The 15,163-nt window shown below is 44.3% G+C and overlaps 1 protein-coding gene across 1 annotated transcript in view; it reads right to left on the bottom strand.

Moving 5' to 3' along the window:
• The window catches only part of epdr1 (ependymin related 1), a 28,306-nt gene extending 25,735 nt beyond the window's left edge, over positions 1–2,571 (bottom strand). The window contains exon 1 of the mRNA XM_078539779.1: positions 2,235–2,571. Coding sequence (XP_078395905.1) covers positions 2,235–2,512 — 278 coding nt within the window. The 5' untranslated portion in view covers positions 2,513–2,571. The remainder of the gene's footprint in view (positions 1–2,234) is intronic.
• Between the last annotated feature and the right edge of the window lie 12,592 nt (positions 2,572–15,163).

The raw sequence follows: 15,163 nt of genomic DNA, 5'->3' as shown, positions 1-15,163 counted from the left end.
CAAAATCCTAACCATTCATTGCGTAATAAAGTTTTTCCTCATGTTGTCTCTGGTTCTTTGGCCAATCACTTTAAATCTGTGCCCTTTGGATTTTGACTCTTCAGCCACTGTAAACAGTTTTTGTTTATTTAGTCTATCTAAGCTTGTCATGATTTTGACCATTGTTATCAAATCTAGTCTTAGCCTTCTCTGATGTAAGCAGAACAAGACCAGCTTCTCCAAGCTCTCCATGTACCCGTAATTCCTCATCCATGGAACCATTCTAGTAAATCGCTTTATAACCCTTCCAAAGCCTTCATGTCCCTCCTAAATTGAAACTGGACATAATACACCAACTAGGGTCAAACCAGTGTTCTATGTAGGTTTAGTATACTTTCCTGACTTTTGCACTCATAGCTTCTACTTGTAAAGCTCAGGATTCCATATTTTTTTTAACAAAAGCTTTGTTAAACTGTCCTGGCACTTATAAACATTTGTGCCCAAACATCTCTAGATCTCTTTCTTCTTGCACCCTCTTGAAAATTATATCATTCAGCATGTCTTGTCTCTCCTCATTCTTTTATACCAAAATGTATCACCTCGCACTGATATAAAAAATAGCCATTTAAGCAATTTTTTCCCTCTCTCTCTCTCAGTGCAGTGATCAATGTGTAGAATGGCTTACAGGGATTCTGGGTGTGTTGGGGGGGGGGGGGGTGGAATTAAACGCTACAATCATTTAAGAAAGTATTGGATGCTGCAGTAAGAGGACTGCGGGATTGCTCTGGGAGGACAGGAACATAGCAAAAGGAATAGAACATTTAGTGCCTTCAGCCTGTTCTGTCATTCAGTGAGGTGATCTGCAACCTAACTTCATATACTGCCACCTTTGCCCCATATCCCTTAATACTTTTGGCTAACAAAAATCAATTTGTTTTAAAATTAACAGATCTAGCATCAACTGTTATTCGCAGAAGAGAGTTCCAAACTTCTGCCACATCTTGCATGAAGAAATGTTTCCTAACTAATCTCCCAAAAGGTCTTCAATTCTTTTGGAAAATATAGGACTTGGGGGCATAGCTAAATCAGTGAAAATAGTTTCTCTTTATCTATTCCCCTTAATATCATGAAAACTTTGATCAAATCACCTTTGACTTTCTAAATCCTTATATGTGTGAACTCTCTTCATAACTTAACCCCTTGCAAGTCCAGGTAACTTCTACTAACCCCCTCCAAGGCTAATATTCCCTTTCTAAGGCAAAACCAAAAATTGCTAGAAAAACTCAGCAGGTCTGAGCATCTGTGGAAAGGAAGACAGAGTTAACGTTTTGAGTCTGTATGACTCTTCATTAGATGATGATTTTTGTTTCAGATTTCCAGCATCTGCAGTATTTTGCTTTTACCCTAAGGTGTGGTGTCTAGAATTCTAGGTGTACTTTAACCAGGGCTTTGTATAGCTGAAACAAGACTTCTACCCCCATGAATCCTCGTCCTCCAGATATAAAAGCCAGCATTCCATTAACCTTCTTGATTATTTCCTGCATCCGTTCATGACATTTTAATGATCTTTGTACCTGGACACCCCACCCAATTTTCTTTATACTTCCATTATTTCTAGCTATTCACAATTTCAAAAGTACCCTGTTCTATCAGTTTTTAGTCCAAAGTGAATGACTTCACATTTGCTCACAGGTTTGCCCATTCACTTAATCTTAATATCTCCAATGTTATGGTTCCTCCTGTGCTGCCAGAACATTGCTGTGTCATCAGCAAACTTAGATATGTGGCTCTCTACCCTCATCTGAGTCATCTATTAATAGCAAACAGTTGAGGCTGAACTGAAAATGGAGCAAATGGCCTTCCTGGATTTGTAATATCAGGATATTTATTGAGTGTGGGGGAAGATCTGTAGCGAATCCAACAGTGAATTCAGAGGACACACAGTCATTTAACCCAAGGAGTGGTGAAAATATCATGTTTGAAGTCAGGACCAGAAGGAATGGTTAAGGCGAATGAGCACATGATGGGAAGGACATAGTGATGGTGGGAGGCGGCTGGTGGGAAGCAGTTTCTGGCTGGGAGTGTGTGTCAGGTGAAGGCGGCTCTTTGCTCAGAGCCTCAGCCGCCCCTCTGCTCCCCGAAGCTGGGCTGCATTAGAGACCGGGGGTGGGTGGCCAATAACCGGGACAGTGAAATAGAAACAGGAGGAGGCGGCCGCGCCTGCAAACCGCAATACCCGCGCTGCCAGCACCTACTTTTTGCAGGGGATGTGTCCTTTCTTCTCGTCCAGCACTCGGACCCGCTGGTTCTTGCCGTCGTAGGAGAGGAGCACCCTGCTGTTCCTGCCCGTGCTGTGCTCGTACACCACGGCCCTGCCCTCCCACTGCTCGGGGGCCAGGCACGGCTTGGGCTGGAGGGAGAGCTCCGAGTCCCGGGCGGCTCGGGGGATGCCGAAGACCGGGGCAAGGCAACAGCAGAGCAGCGGCAGGAACCGCACCGAAAGCGGGCCCGAGCCTGAGCCGACAGCCGCCATCACCGACCGTTAGCCTCCAAAATCCCAAAGGCTTCCCGATCTAACGGCCGGCCCCGCGTGACCCGCGTCACCGGCCCCGCGTGACCGCGGCCACGCGCCAGGTGGAGACGGTTGATACCTGAGGGCGGGAAGACTGATGGAGTCAGGGAGACACTGGGCTGGTCTGAGGCAACACGGTCTTTCACTCTTAAGTATACCTTGGACCACTTCCAAATGATGGGCCATTCTTCTAATCATGATCTTTGATTCAAAGTAATTAAAAAAAATTTTTTTTCCCCCATTCCGATAACAATCTCATATAACTTATTTATTCATTCTCGACGACTGAGTGTCAAGGACAACACTGGGTATTTATTACCTATCCCTTGAGAAAGTGGTGATGAGCTCCCCTCTGGAACCTCTGGTCATACCATGAAGGCTGCAGGTACATGATAAAAATCAGGCTAACAATCCGCATAATATATTAAACATCTTTTAGGTAAGGAGTTCCAGGATGTTGACCCAGTGATGTTGAAGGAATGGTGATAGATGCCCACATTGGGATACAGTGAAATTTAAGGTGGTGCTATTACCATGTATTGGTTGCTGTTCTTCAAGGTGGTGAAGATTGTGGGCTTGGGTGGTCTCGTCAAGAAAGCTTAGCAGGTTTCTCCATTGCACTCTGTATGTACTACTCATTGCAGTGGAGGGGCTGGATGTTTAGGCTAATAGATGAAGTGCTAGTCAACGGTCTGATTTGTCCTGGCTGGTATCAAGCTTCTGAAGTGTTTTTGAAGCTGCATCCATTCTCCCAAGTGGATAGTATTTCATCACACTCCTGGCATGCTTTGTAGTGTTGTTGGAGAGGCTTTGGGGAATCAAGAGGTGAGTCACTCACTACAGAATATCCAGTCTCTGACCTTATCTAATAGCCACAGTATTTACCGTAATTGCAGTATACAACCTAGCATATAAGCTATTTTCCTGACTCCAAAAATTGTGTTTTTGCATATATTCAACATATAAGTCGACCCCCTCTTTGCAGCCAGTACATGGAATACTCACATTCGTAGTCAGTTTCAAATTTTCACTCCACAAATGCATGTTTTATTTCTGGCTATAACTGGGTACAAGTGATCAAGCGGGTGTTGTGAAGATGCACGGGAGTTGTGTGCCCACATGGACTGCAGTGGTTCAAGAAGGCAGCTCATCATCACCTTCTCGAGGGCAACTAGGGATGGACTAGAAATGCCGACCCAGCCAACGAAGCCCACATCTTGTGAATGAATGAAAAAACACACAATAGACCCTGTGTGGCAACAATGAAGAGAAATAAGTCTTTCAACAAAATGAATGAAGCTGGTTTAAAGCTAAAAGTTGTAACAGTTGGTCAAGTAACTGTGCTACAGTGAGGGAATTCATGGTAGTTAAAAACTGGTGTGAAAATGGAAGAAGGGATCTTCCCTGAAGAGGATCAAAGACCAAATCTGCCATGTGACCAGGGACCAGCCACTGATCTGTCCTTGAGAAGAATGTTTTGGAATGGGTCCTGGAAAATCATTAGAATGGTTTCATTGTCACCAAAAATGTAATGCATTTATATGAACTAAAGTGGGCCAAATCAAACCCTGAGTCCAGCAAATATTTCAGAGCAATAGCTAGTTGGTGGCTAGCTTACTTTATGGAATGAAAATATCTAGTTTTGCGGAAGTAAACAAAGATCGCTCAGAGACTACCAAAAGACCTCTGCCAAAATTACCAGTTTTCAGCAATTCGTCATCAGACAGCGACAAAAAACATGAGTACCCGTTATGCCACATCAGCAGCATTGATGAAACGTTCACGAATTTTGGTATGCCCAGCAACTGAACTGTGGAGTGGAAAGGTTTGAAAACAGTTCTAGTGAAAACCACAGGACATGAGAAGACAAGATTCATGGTGACACTAGCCTGTATGGCCGATGGAACAAAATTAAATAGTCATTTTCAAACATAAAACCACACTGAAAATCATGTTCCTTGCAGGAATTGTTGTGCATATCCATGACAACAGTTGGCAAGATGAGGATGGAGTGAAGTTATGGATCAATAATGTGTGGAATAGGCTCCTTATGTGGTCTACATAAAGCATGCTGCTTATTAGTGTGGGACATGTTAACTGATGAGATCAAGAGGCGCCTGTGAAGAAATAATACCCACATTGCAGTTATACCAGCGGGTCTAACATCCACAATTTAACCTTTAGATGTGTGCCTCAACAAGCCATTCAAGGATCATATTTGTGTCAAATGAAATAGGTTGATGATTGATAGAGAAAAAAACCTTCACAAAGAGTGGAAATATGCACATTGCCTGGGCCTGGCTTGATGTTTTGTGTGATTTCATCATCAAATCATGGGAATGCTATTAGCGCACAAACTGTTGTCAGATCATTCAAAAAATGCAGAATATCCATTTCAATGGATGGAGAAGAAGATGATTTGTGGTGTAGAGAGGATTCTGAAAGTGAAAGCACTCCCTTTGATCCAGAGTGCGATCCTTACGATGATGCCATAGTCAAAGTGACTCAGAATTAATTCAATGAGCTCTTTGTGTCAGATGCCGAAGACAACGAATTTGACCGTTTTAAAACACTTTGTGGTTACGAGTATCTTTTTACGATTAACTTATTCGACATACTGAGCCACATTAATTTAGTATGAACTACTGATTTTTTTTTTACATATTTCAAAATGGTGACCACCCACACCTGTTGTTCACATTTGATACATAGCATATAAGTTGACCCCCATTTTTGGAATGATTTTTGGAGGCTTCAAAGGTCAACTTATACACCAACATCTACAGTATGTAGCTGGTCCTGTTTTCTCATTTCTATAAAATCCAGCCAGGCTCAAAATCCAAATTTCTCTAATTTTTCCACATTATTCAGTCTTTTAACTGAAGGACCACCAAGGATCAACCTAGGTGCTTTTTTCCTGCATTCTTTGGTCTTTTCAGCAATCTGAACTGAAATATAAATATTTACAACACAGAATGAGGTGATCATGGCTGTGCACTCTTTGCTAAAGCAATCCAAAATGAATCCCAATGTACCACTCCCCATAGCCTTGTATCTTTCTCTGCTTAAAATATTTCTCCAATTTTCCTTTAAAAGATGCAATGGTTTTTGCCTGACCCACTTCTGTTATAATATATTTTGTGTTTCAGGACCCCTATGTGTAAAGAAAATTTTCCTGGCCTGCCTTGTTATTTTCTTAGAATTGGAAATTCATGGCTCCCCAACTTGAGAACATAGTTTATCCCTATTTACTCTCTCAAAACTCTTCCATAATTTAAAGACGCTCAATTTAAATTTCTCCTTAGCCTCTTCTGGTCTGGTGGAAATAGTGCCAGTATTTTGAATCTCTCCTCTTAATTATATTTCCCCATCCCTAGCATCATCCTGGTGAATCTATGCTTAATTTGTTTTAAGGTTTTTATAACCTTAAGTTGAAACCACAACCAGATCGGCCATAATCTTATTGAATGGTGGAGCAGGCTTAAAGGGCTGAATGGCCTACTCCTGCTCGTAAGTCATGTTCCTCTTTCTTTTTGTAATGACAGGCCAAATACTGTACACAGTACTCAGTTACCTAACCAAGGTTTTGGGCATGATATTAAGAGCGTGCTTCAAAGAATAAGGTTTCATGGATAAGTATAGAGATTAAAACTAAACTAAAATTTCAATGTAGGCATAAAAATAGGGCTAGTGGTAGAGTAAAAATCTTATGCATGCAGTTACTTCATAAACTTGTGGCAAAAGAACTTTAATGTATATAAATGTGATGTAGAATGGTTACAATGCAGAAGGAGGCCATTCAACCTGTTTTATCCATGTCGGCTCTGGAAGAGCAACTCAGCGAGTTGCACTCTTCCACCCTTTCCCTGTAGCACAATTTGTTTTTCTTAAGATAATTATTGAATTCCTTTTTGAAAGCCGTAATTGAATCTGCCTCCACCACACTCTCAGACAGTGAATTTCAGATCCTAACCACACACCGTGTAAAAAAGGTTTTTCCTTATGTCTCCTTTGCTTCTTTTGCCATTCACCTTAAAGCTGCCCTTCCAGCAATGGGAACAGTTCCTCACTATCTGTCCAGACCCCTCGTGAAAAGACCAGGGGCAAATGTTGATGCTCCCTTGCAGGTCCTGGCAGCCTGCCCTATGTATGGTCATGACAGCACTCGCACAATTTGGGCAAGGATCCTTAGTAGGCTTTATAGGCAGTTGGGAGATACCTTCTACCCCACCTCTGCAGAGTGGGCTTCCCCAAATTTCTTTGCCCATTGTTTTTTTTTTGGAATTAACCAAGAGACAAATTATTGTTTTTAGTGCTCCTGATGCGGAGCTACCCTTGCTGAGAATTGGCAATTTGGCAGCACACCAGATTAATAGATATATATATATTGAAATGAATGGGTGTACTTTGGTAAGGAAAATAGAAATATAACCTGTACCTTTGAAAATAAGCAACTGAATGAATAGCAGAACAAAGGGATCTAGCAATGCAAGTGAACAAATCATTTAAAAGCAACATCACATCATCAAAGCAATTAAAAATGTTATTAATGCACTGGGATTTATTCCTATGGTATAGAATACAAAAGTATGAGGTCATGTTAAACTTATGTAGGACCCTAATGAGGCTGCATGGTTCCGGTCTCCATACTATAAAAAGGACAGAAACACTGGAGAAAGTGATGCTGATAGGGTCTTTAAAATTGAATGGATTGGACAGGGTAGATGTGAAGAGAATGTTTCCTCTTGTGGGAAAATCCAAAACCAGGGGCCATAAATACAAGATAATTATTAATAAATCCAATACGAAAATAAGGAGAAATATCTTTTACTCAGTAATTGGGCTGTGGAACTCACTGCCACAATAAATGGTTGAGGCAAATAATTTAGATGCATTTAAAATGATATTAAATGAGTACGTGAGGGAAAAGGGAATACCAGGGTATGCTGAAAGGCTGAAATTAGGCAGATTGAATTGGGAGGTCTAATGTGGAGTATAAACACAAACACAGACAAGTTACATTGAATGGCATATTTCTGTGCTGTACAATCCATGTGATTATATGTAAAAAAAACAATGTAAGTTTGTCACTTGCTATTTACATCCTCCTGTTAGTAATGAAACTTCCTACCTCCTCAACCTGCAGAGAAATGCTTCTGCTACAACCAGTTCTATTGTTCAGATTGCCATAGCTTTTGCTATTGAACTATAAATAATATAGAACTTGCATTAATATAGCACCTCTCATGCTCTGAGAATGTCCCAAAGCACTCGAAAGTCAATTAATTGCTTTTGAAGTATAATCACTTAGCAGAATTAGCAGTTTATTTGTTTTTCATGGGCCGGGATTTTCGTGCTTGCTGGCGTCAGGCGTGTTTGGTGGCATCAGTGGACAATATGGCATGATCGCTTTCACAGTGGCGTGAAACCAGTTAGCGATCGTCTGCTCAGCCCGCTGATGGCAAGCTGGGTTTCCTGCCATCGGACGTTGGGAACCTCATTGTAATGCAACTGCATACCACTATTAGGCCAGCCTGCTGGAATCGTTTCCCCCACCCCCACTGGATCACGCGTCCATGTGTTTCACGACAGCACATAAAAGGCATGCACTTGGTGGGCTGCACTTTGAGGGGAACTTGGAGGTGAGTACACAGCAATGATGTGCAGCACTCGCCAGGGTTGCCTGTTGGACTTCAAGCTTGAGGAGCATTATGGGGGGTGTCAAGGGCAGCCCTGCCGTTGAGGTGACTTGTGTGGGGGGGGGGGGGTGGGGTGCAAGGGCTGCCTTGCGGTTGAATGCACAAGCATTCGGGGGGCAGGGGAGGGGGGGTGCGGGTGGTAGGGTGGGCGAGGGGCCATGCATTCGGTTAACCTGTATAAAGTGACCATTCCTCTGCAGCTGAGACAGTTCAGACACAGCCACATTGATACGATTGGAGTCAGGCTTCTAGCTTATCTGCTCACTCAAGCAACGCAGAGGCATCAAAGTGCCACTAGGTGCTCCAAAGCCTTTCACCCCTCCCCAGCACAGACTGCAAAGTCATGAGCATTTTAGTGGACTGCAGAACAGTTGGACGATCACACACATTGTACAATTTCCTTGCTAAAGCTGGCCATAGAGCAGTCACTGCTGGAGGCACTCAAAGCCCCTTGCAATGTCATCACCCCGGTTTGGACCAATCTCCCCGATGATTCAAGCTAGCAGTGCAGCCTTGCAGCATGGGTTAGGAGAATACCTGCATCTGAGCTGAAAGCACAACATGCAGTCCAATGGGCAAAGCTGCCGCCAATTGGTCGGGTGGAGTGGGGCAGAGGCGGTGGGGTTTCAGAGAGCCATGCAGTGCACTAATCTCTGGCCATCCAAGTGGTGGCCAGCACGCTCCAGAAAGCGTTAAGGGGCCTTCAGACATAACCAGGACAGGTTCTTAGTACACCCATGCTAACCACGTGTCTCTCTTTCATCCTGCAGGAGGAGTACATCAGGATCATAGAGCCTGGTGAACTAGCTGTATACCTGATGGCCTGCAGAGAGCGAAGATGATGGAGGAGAGAGCAACTGGGGTGCCTGGCTGCGCAGAGGCAGGAGCAACAAGCTTAGGAAGAAGGGGCAACCGGGCTTCCACACACGCCACCAAAGAGCCACAGCAAGCTGTCGCTGGTCAGCGCCTAGCAACACCCAGGGTCTATAGACGACGCCTTTCATTCCTGCAGATGACCAAGAACCAGTATCGCCGAAAACTGCACATGTCTAAGGAACTGGTTGGTCACATCAGCTACTGCAGGATTTGGCGCCATGGAGGGCATCCATCGCCAGTGGCCATGAAAGTGACTGTGGTGCTCAATTTTTACGCCAGTGGCTCCTTTCAGGGTTCCACAGGTGACCTCTGGGATCTCACAGGCCTCCACCCACAAATGCATCTATGAGGTTATGGATGCCATCTTTGCGAGGGCACACAACTTTGTGCACTTCGCCTGGGACCTGGACATCCAGGATGCAAGAGTGATTGGATTCGCCCAGATCTCGGGTTTCCCACAGGTGCAGGGCGCAATTGACTGCACTGACATGGCTCTCAGATCTCTGTCGCTGGTGTCCGACCACCAGAAATACATCCTGCAGGTGTGCGCACAGTTTCCAGGGAGTGTCCAAGACTCCTACATCCTCAGTTGGTCACAGATCCCTGACGTCTCCCAGGGTCCGCAGAAGCTGCAGGGTTGGCTCCTTAGGGACAAGGGCTACCCGCAGAGGACGTGGCTGATAACAGCAGTGCGGCGGCCTCAGACTGCAGCAGAGCGATGCTATAATGAGGCTCATGCAGCAGGTCACAACTTGGTGGAGCAGACCGTCGGGATGCTGAAGATGAGGTCCTGGTGCCTGGACCGGTCTGGTGGAGCCCTATAATACAGTCTGCAGAGGGTGTCAAGCATCATCATCGTCTGCTGCGCCATTTACAACCTGGTGCTGCAACGGAGAGAGGAGCTGGATGAGGGCAAGATGGGGGAGCTGCACGTCTCCTCCGATGAGGATGCCGACGGGGATGAGGGTGAGGGAGTCCTCGGTGGTGACGATGATGGGGATGAGGCTCTCGCACTGGCTAGATGAGGCATGCGCGCTCAGGAGGCCCTCATAACTGCTAGATTTGTGGGGAATGATGACAACATGCAGTGAAGTGACCCCATAAATCCTCACATTGCATCTGTGAACGTTTGACTCCAGTTTGGCTTACTGCAGCGCAAATACCCCATGTTAAAATGCTCCTGTCATGGAGACGCAGTGGAGACCCTAATGGTTGCTCGATTGTGGGAGGATGATGACGACATGCAGTGAGGACGCTCCACTGATCTTCATATAGCCTCTGAGAATGTCTGACTCCTGTCTGGCCAAGGGCAGCTCGCTTGCGCTCTGTGATCAGAATCATATCATAGAAATGCAGCCATAAAACTTTAGAAGCATCTGATCCTTTGTCCGCCTTCAGCACCTGAACCCTTAAGGAGCACAGTGTCACTGGTCACAGATGCTGAAGAGATGGGGGCCAACTCCATCTTAAAGGTGATGAGAGCGCACAGAGAGAATGACGGAACTCTGTAGTGCCTGCCTGTTACACCCTGGCAGCAATGACAAGCACCATCGAGGTGCAGACATCAGTAATGTGTTCATGGAACCTGAGGCTGGACCTTCACTTTGGTCTGAAGGCCGCACAGAGCACAGGGAAGAGGCCCTGGACTGAGACACCTGCCTTTATCAAATGCAGAAAGGTTTCACACCTGAGTGACAAGAACACTGCTCATCAGAACAAGGAGCCATAGGCAGGGAGACATTCTTGGGAGTTTATTGACAATAGTGAATAGTATGTACAATTGATTAACACCCGTGCCCAGGCTGTGCAGCTACATCTTCTTAACTTTCCTAATCCTGCTGCTACATCTTGGTGCTCCCCGAACATCCAGAGCAGAGATGGAGGCAGCTTGCTGACTGCTACGCCCAGTCTGTGATGACCTTGGTGTGTGTTCTCTGGAGGGCTGAGACTTGGAGGGCTCTGGCCTGCTTTTGCAGTCCCGCTGTGTGGCAGTGATACCCTCCTCAGCCTGTGAAGCTAGATCTGCTGGGTTGCAGGAAGAGGAGATTCGGATGGGCCAGACACCCCTGGAGTCACCTGGATGGATGGCCCAGGGGGTGTGCACCTGCTGATCCTCCTCCCTATGGCTGCCCAAGGGCCCCTGGCTGACTCCTTGAGGAGAAGGGGCAGCTGGAGTGAGATCGAGCTACCCGGCACCCCTCTCACGTACACACTGTTGGAGGCCAACTGTGGCATCAGCGATGGAGTTGTGCCTGAGCATCAGTGCAGGATCAATGTCCTGGATCAAGGTCTCCATGGCAGCCGCCATCCTACCAGTGTTGACCTCAGTGCATAGATACATAGAAAATTAGAAGCAGGAGTAGGTCATTCGGCCCTTCGAGCCTGCTCCACCATTCGATATGATCCTTGCTGATCAACTATCTCAACGCCATACTCCTGCTCTCTCCCCATACCACTTTATGCTTTTAGAGTCTAGAAATCTATCTATTTCCTTCCAAGTCAGTGACTTGGCCTCCACAGCCCTCTATTGTAGATATCCCTTGCTAATGTTTCAATGCAACCGATGACCCCACGCTGCATACATATACAATTCAGAACCCCTCCCTCCTAAAAGATAAAATTATTGCCACGGTAATAATTTTCTATGATGCGACTGAAATATAACATTGTAAACACGTTATTAACTAACTTGCTCATCGTCATTGTTGGCTACCCCTCAATTCGAGGATGATGTCTATTCAGGGTTGTGAGTTTCTGCTGTAGGGCTTCATGTGATGGAATAGGCCAATTCGCGATCCACAGATCTTAGGGAACATGAGGCAGGATGTCCCACAAAGTAGTGGGATCTGGAATGCAGGATTTATTTATTTTTCTTTTGTTTTCTGTCGCCACTCTGCCTCATTATTAAGACATTGTGACTCAAAGAATAATGCAGGTGGACAAGTTGATGGACAAGTTGTCGGCATTTTGAATGATTGGTAGGTAGTAAGATCCCCTCAGTTGTTGATGTCAATGCTGTTGCTGCACTTGAAGGAGAGCTTCAGAGTGTCTTTGAAGCATTTCCTTTGTACCCCCTCCGCTCACCAGAATGTTGGACATTTGAGAGTTGAGAAAACAAGACCTAGTGGGGAAGACACTTTTCTGCCACCTAGACACTGTTCCATCCATCAAAGTTAATTTTGCAGGACAAAAACAGAATTACCTGGAATTTTTTTTTTTTGTTTTGGATTTCCAGCATGCGCAGTAGCTTTTAGCTTTTTGTTTTTAATTTTGCAGGAGTTTTGCCTAAATGCTTGCGGAACTGGCTTCAAGAAGAACACTAGGTTTTGCTCAATGGCCTTCCGGAGAATGTGGTGGAGGCATTGCTGATGGAATTTCTCTCGTGCTCTGTGTCGCTGATACATAGTCCAGGTCTCACTGCAGTGCAGGGGTGTGGTGATGACAACTGTTCTGTATACTAGGACTTTTGACGACTTGCTGGGGACTTTGTTGTCAAACACTTGCTGGCAAAGTTTGTAGTAGGCTGAACTGGCACAGCTGTTCCCATGTTGGATCTCCTTGTCAGTGGTGGCCTTTTGGGAGATGTGACTGCTGAGGTATGGGAAGTGCTCAACATACTTCGGAGTCTTTCCTTCAACATATATGGAAGGTGGAATATTTGAATGACCTGTCGTGGTTCAATATATGAGTTTTATTTTGGCACCATTCATAGACAAACCAAGATTCTTGTTATGACCGATGCAGTTGGTAAAGCAGAGTTATTTAAAAGCCCCAGAGGGAAACTTTAAACAACTGTCATAAACAGTAATTTTAAGTATTATGTTTGAGATACGACTCTAAACTCAGGAATCAGACCACTAGTTCTCAAGGTTTTACATTAAACTAAATGAAACATTTTATTAATTTACACAGGTTACAATATATGCACACATGGCTACAAATTACTACTATCATAATTTTTAACAAATTCCCAAACTAATCTCTGTTAAGACAACAGCAACCCATAGGCTTACCCAAACACCAGGCAAAGCATTTTCACCTTACCAATTCAAAATGAGATTCTTTTCACTGTGGAGCTGGTTGGAGGCTTGCAGCTGCCTTTTGATCTTACATTGCCTCTGCTCTGCACACCCGAAAACTACTGAAGCTATACCTACCACCACTGATTGAATGTTAATTCTCATTGTCTCACCAGTCTCTTTGAACTTTACCTTTTAACAATGAAACCTCATTTATTGTACCAATTTTATTAGTAATATAAACATATTGCATGGTATCTGTTAGAAAGGCATCAAGTTTTCACCCCACTTCTTGAATGCTCTATTCAAAAAATGCAAATGTATGATATCTCCCTTACATATCAAAACTAGTACACATCAAAGCACCCAGACTAGCTGGCTTCAATCCAATTAAGACACAGCCGCAGACTAAACCCTACTTTTAAAAGAAAAATATTTTCCAAAATATTATATACATTAATGGCTCCATGACATTCTTGTATGCGGTATTGAAGAGATCAAGACTACTTGCAAATTTGGTGCAGAGGGGGCAATGGTACGGCTGTCATCTACAAACTGTAGATCATGTATGTCTGTGGTGGTTGGTTTTGTTTTGCGTGGTGGTTAAAGAGTTTACCATCTAGGCTGTATTTAATACTGACACCAGAGGGCTGTTGATATTTGATGGGGTGAATGGCCATTGTCAGGTAGATTATAAATAGTATGGGGGCTGTTACATAGAAAATAGAAGCAGGAGTAGGTCATTGGCCCTTCGAGCCTGCTCCGCCATTTAATATGATCATGGCGGATCCTCTACCTCAACACCATACTCTCGCTCTCTCCCCATACCCCTTGACTGTTATACAGTCTGGCTTGACCCTGGTCTGGATTTTGAAGGCAAATGTTTCAGATTTCCCACTCAAGACAGTTGCAGTCACATCATCATGAAGCAATTGCAGGATTTTGATGAAGTTTCTTGGACATCCAAAACTTTGGAGCACAATCCACAGAGCCTCATGATTTACTGAGTCAAATGCTTTGGTCAGGCCAATTCATGCATTGAAGAGTTCCTGATGTGCTCAACATTTTCCTTAGGAACATAGGAACATAACAACATAGGAAGATGGGTAGGCCATTAAGCCCATTGAACCTGCTCCTTTCGATTAGATCATGGCTGACCATCTACCTCAATGCCACTTTCCTGCGTTATCTCTATATCCGTTGATGTCATTAGTGTCCAGAAATCTATCAATTTCTGTCTTGAACATGCTCAATGATTGAGCTTCCATTGCCCTCTGGGATAGGGAATTCCAAAGATTCACCACCCTCTGAGTGAAGAAATCCCTCCTCATTTCAGTCTTAAATGGCCTACCCCTTATTCTGAGATTATGTCCGCTGGTTCTAGACTCATTAGCTAGGAGAAACATCCTATCTACATCTGCCCTGTCACGCCCTTTAAGAATCTTGTAAGTTTCAATGAGATCACCTCTCATTTTTTGAAACTCTAGAGAATACAGGCCCCGTTTCCTCAATCTCTCATAAGACAATCACTCCATTCCAGGGATAAGCCTGGTGAACCTCTATTGCACTCCCTCAATGACAAGTATATCCTTCCTTAGATAAGGAGACCAAAACTGTACACAATGCTTCACGTGCAGTCTCACCAAGGCTCTGTGCAATTGCAGCAAGATATCTTCACTCCTGTACTCAAATCTCCTTGCAATGAAGGCCAGCATACAATTTGCCTTCCCTCCTGATTGTTACACCTGCATGCTAGCTTTTAATGACTCATGAAAAAGGACATCCAGGTCCCTTTGGGCACCAACACTTCCCAACCTCTCACCATTTAAGAAATATTCAGTTTTTTCCATCAAAGTGGATAACTTCACACTTATTCACATTCTATTCCATCTGCCATGTTCTTGCCTATTCACTTAGTCTGTCTAAATCTGCTTGAAGCTTCCTTGCATCCTCCTCATAATTTACATTCCCACCTAGTTTTGTGTCTTCAGCAAATTTGGAAATATTACAATTGGTCC

The sequence above is a fragment of the Cetorhinus maximus genome, chromosome 4 (genome assembly GCF_964194155.1).
Source record: "Cetorhinus maximus chromosome 4, sCetMax3.hap1.1, whole genome shotgun sequence".
Lineage (NCBI taxonomy): Eukaryota > Metazoa > Chordata > Chondrichthyes > Lamniformes > Cetorhinidae > Cetorhinus > Cetorhinus maximus.
The sequence above is the reverse complement of the archived record's forward strand: the minus strand, read 5'-3'. Positions and strand labels throughout refer to the sequence as shown.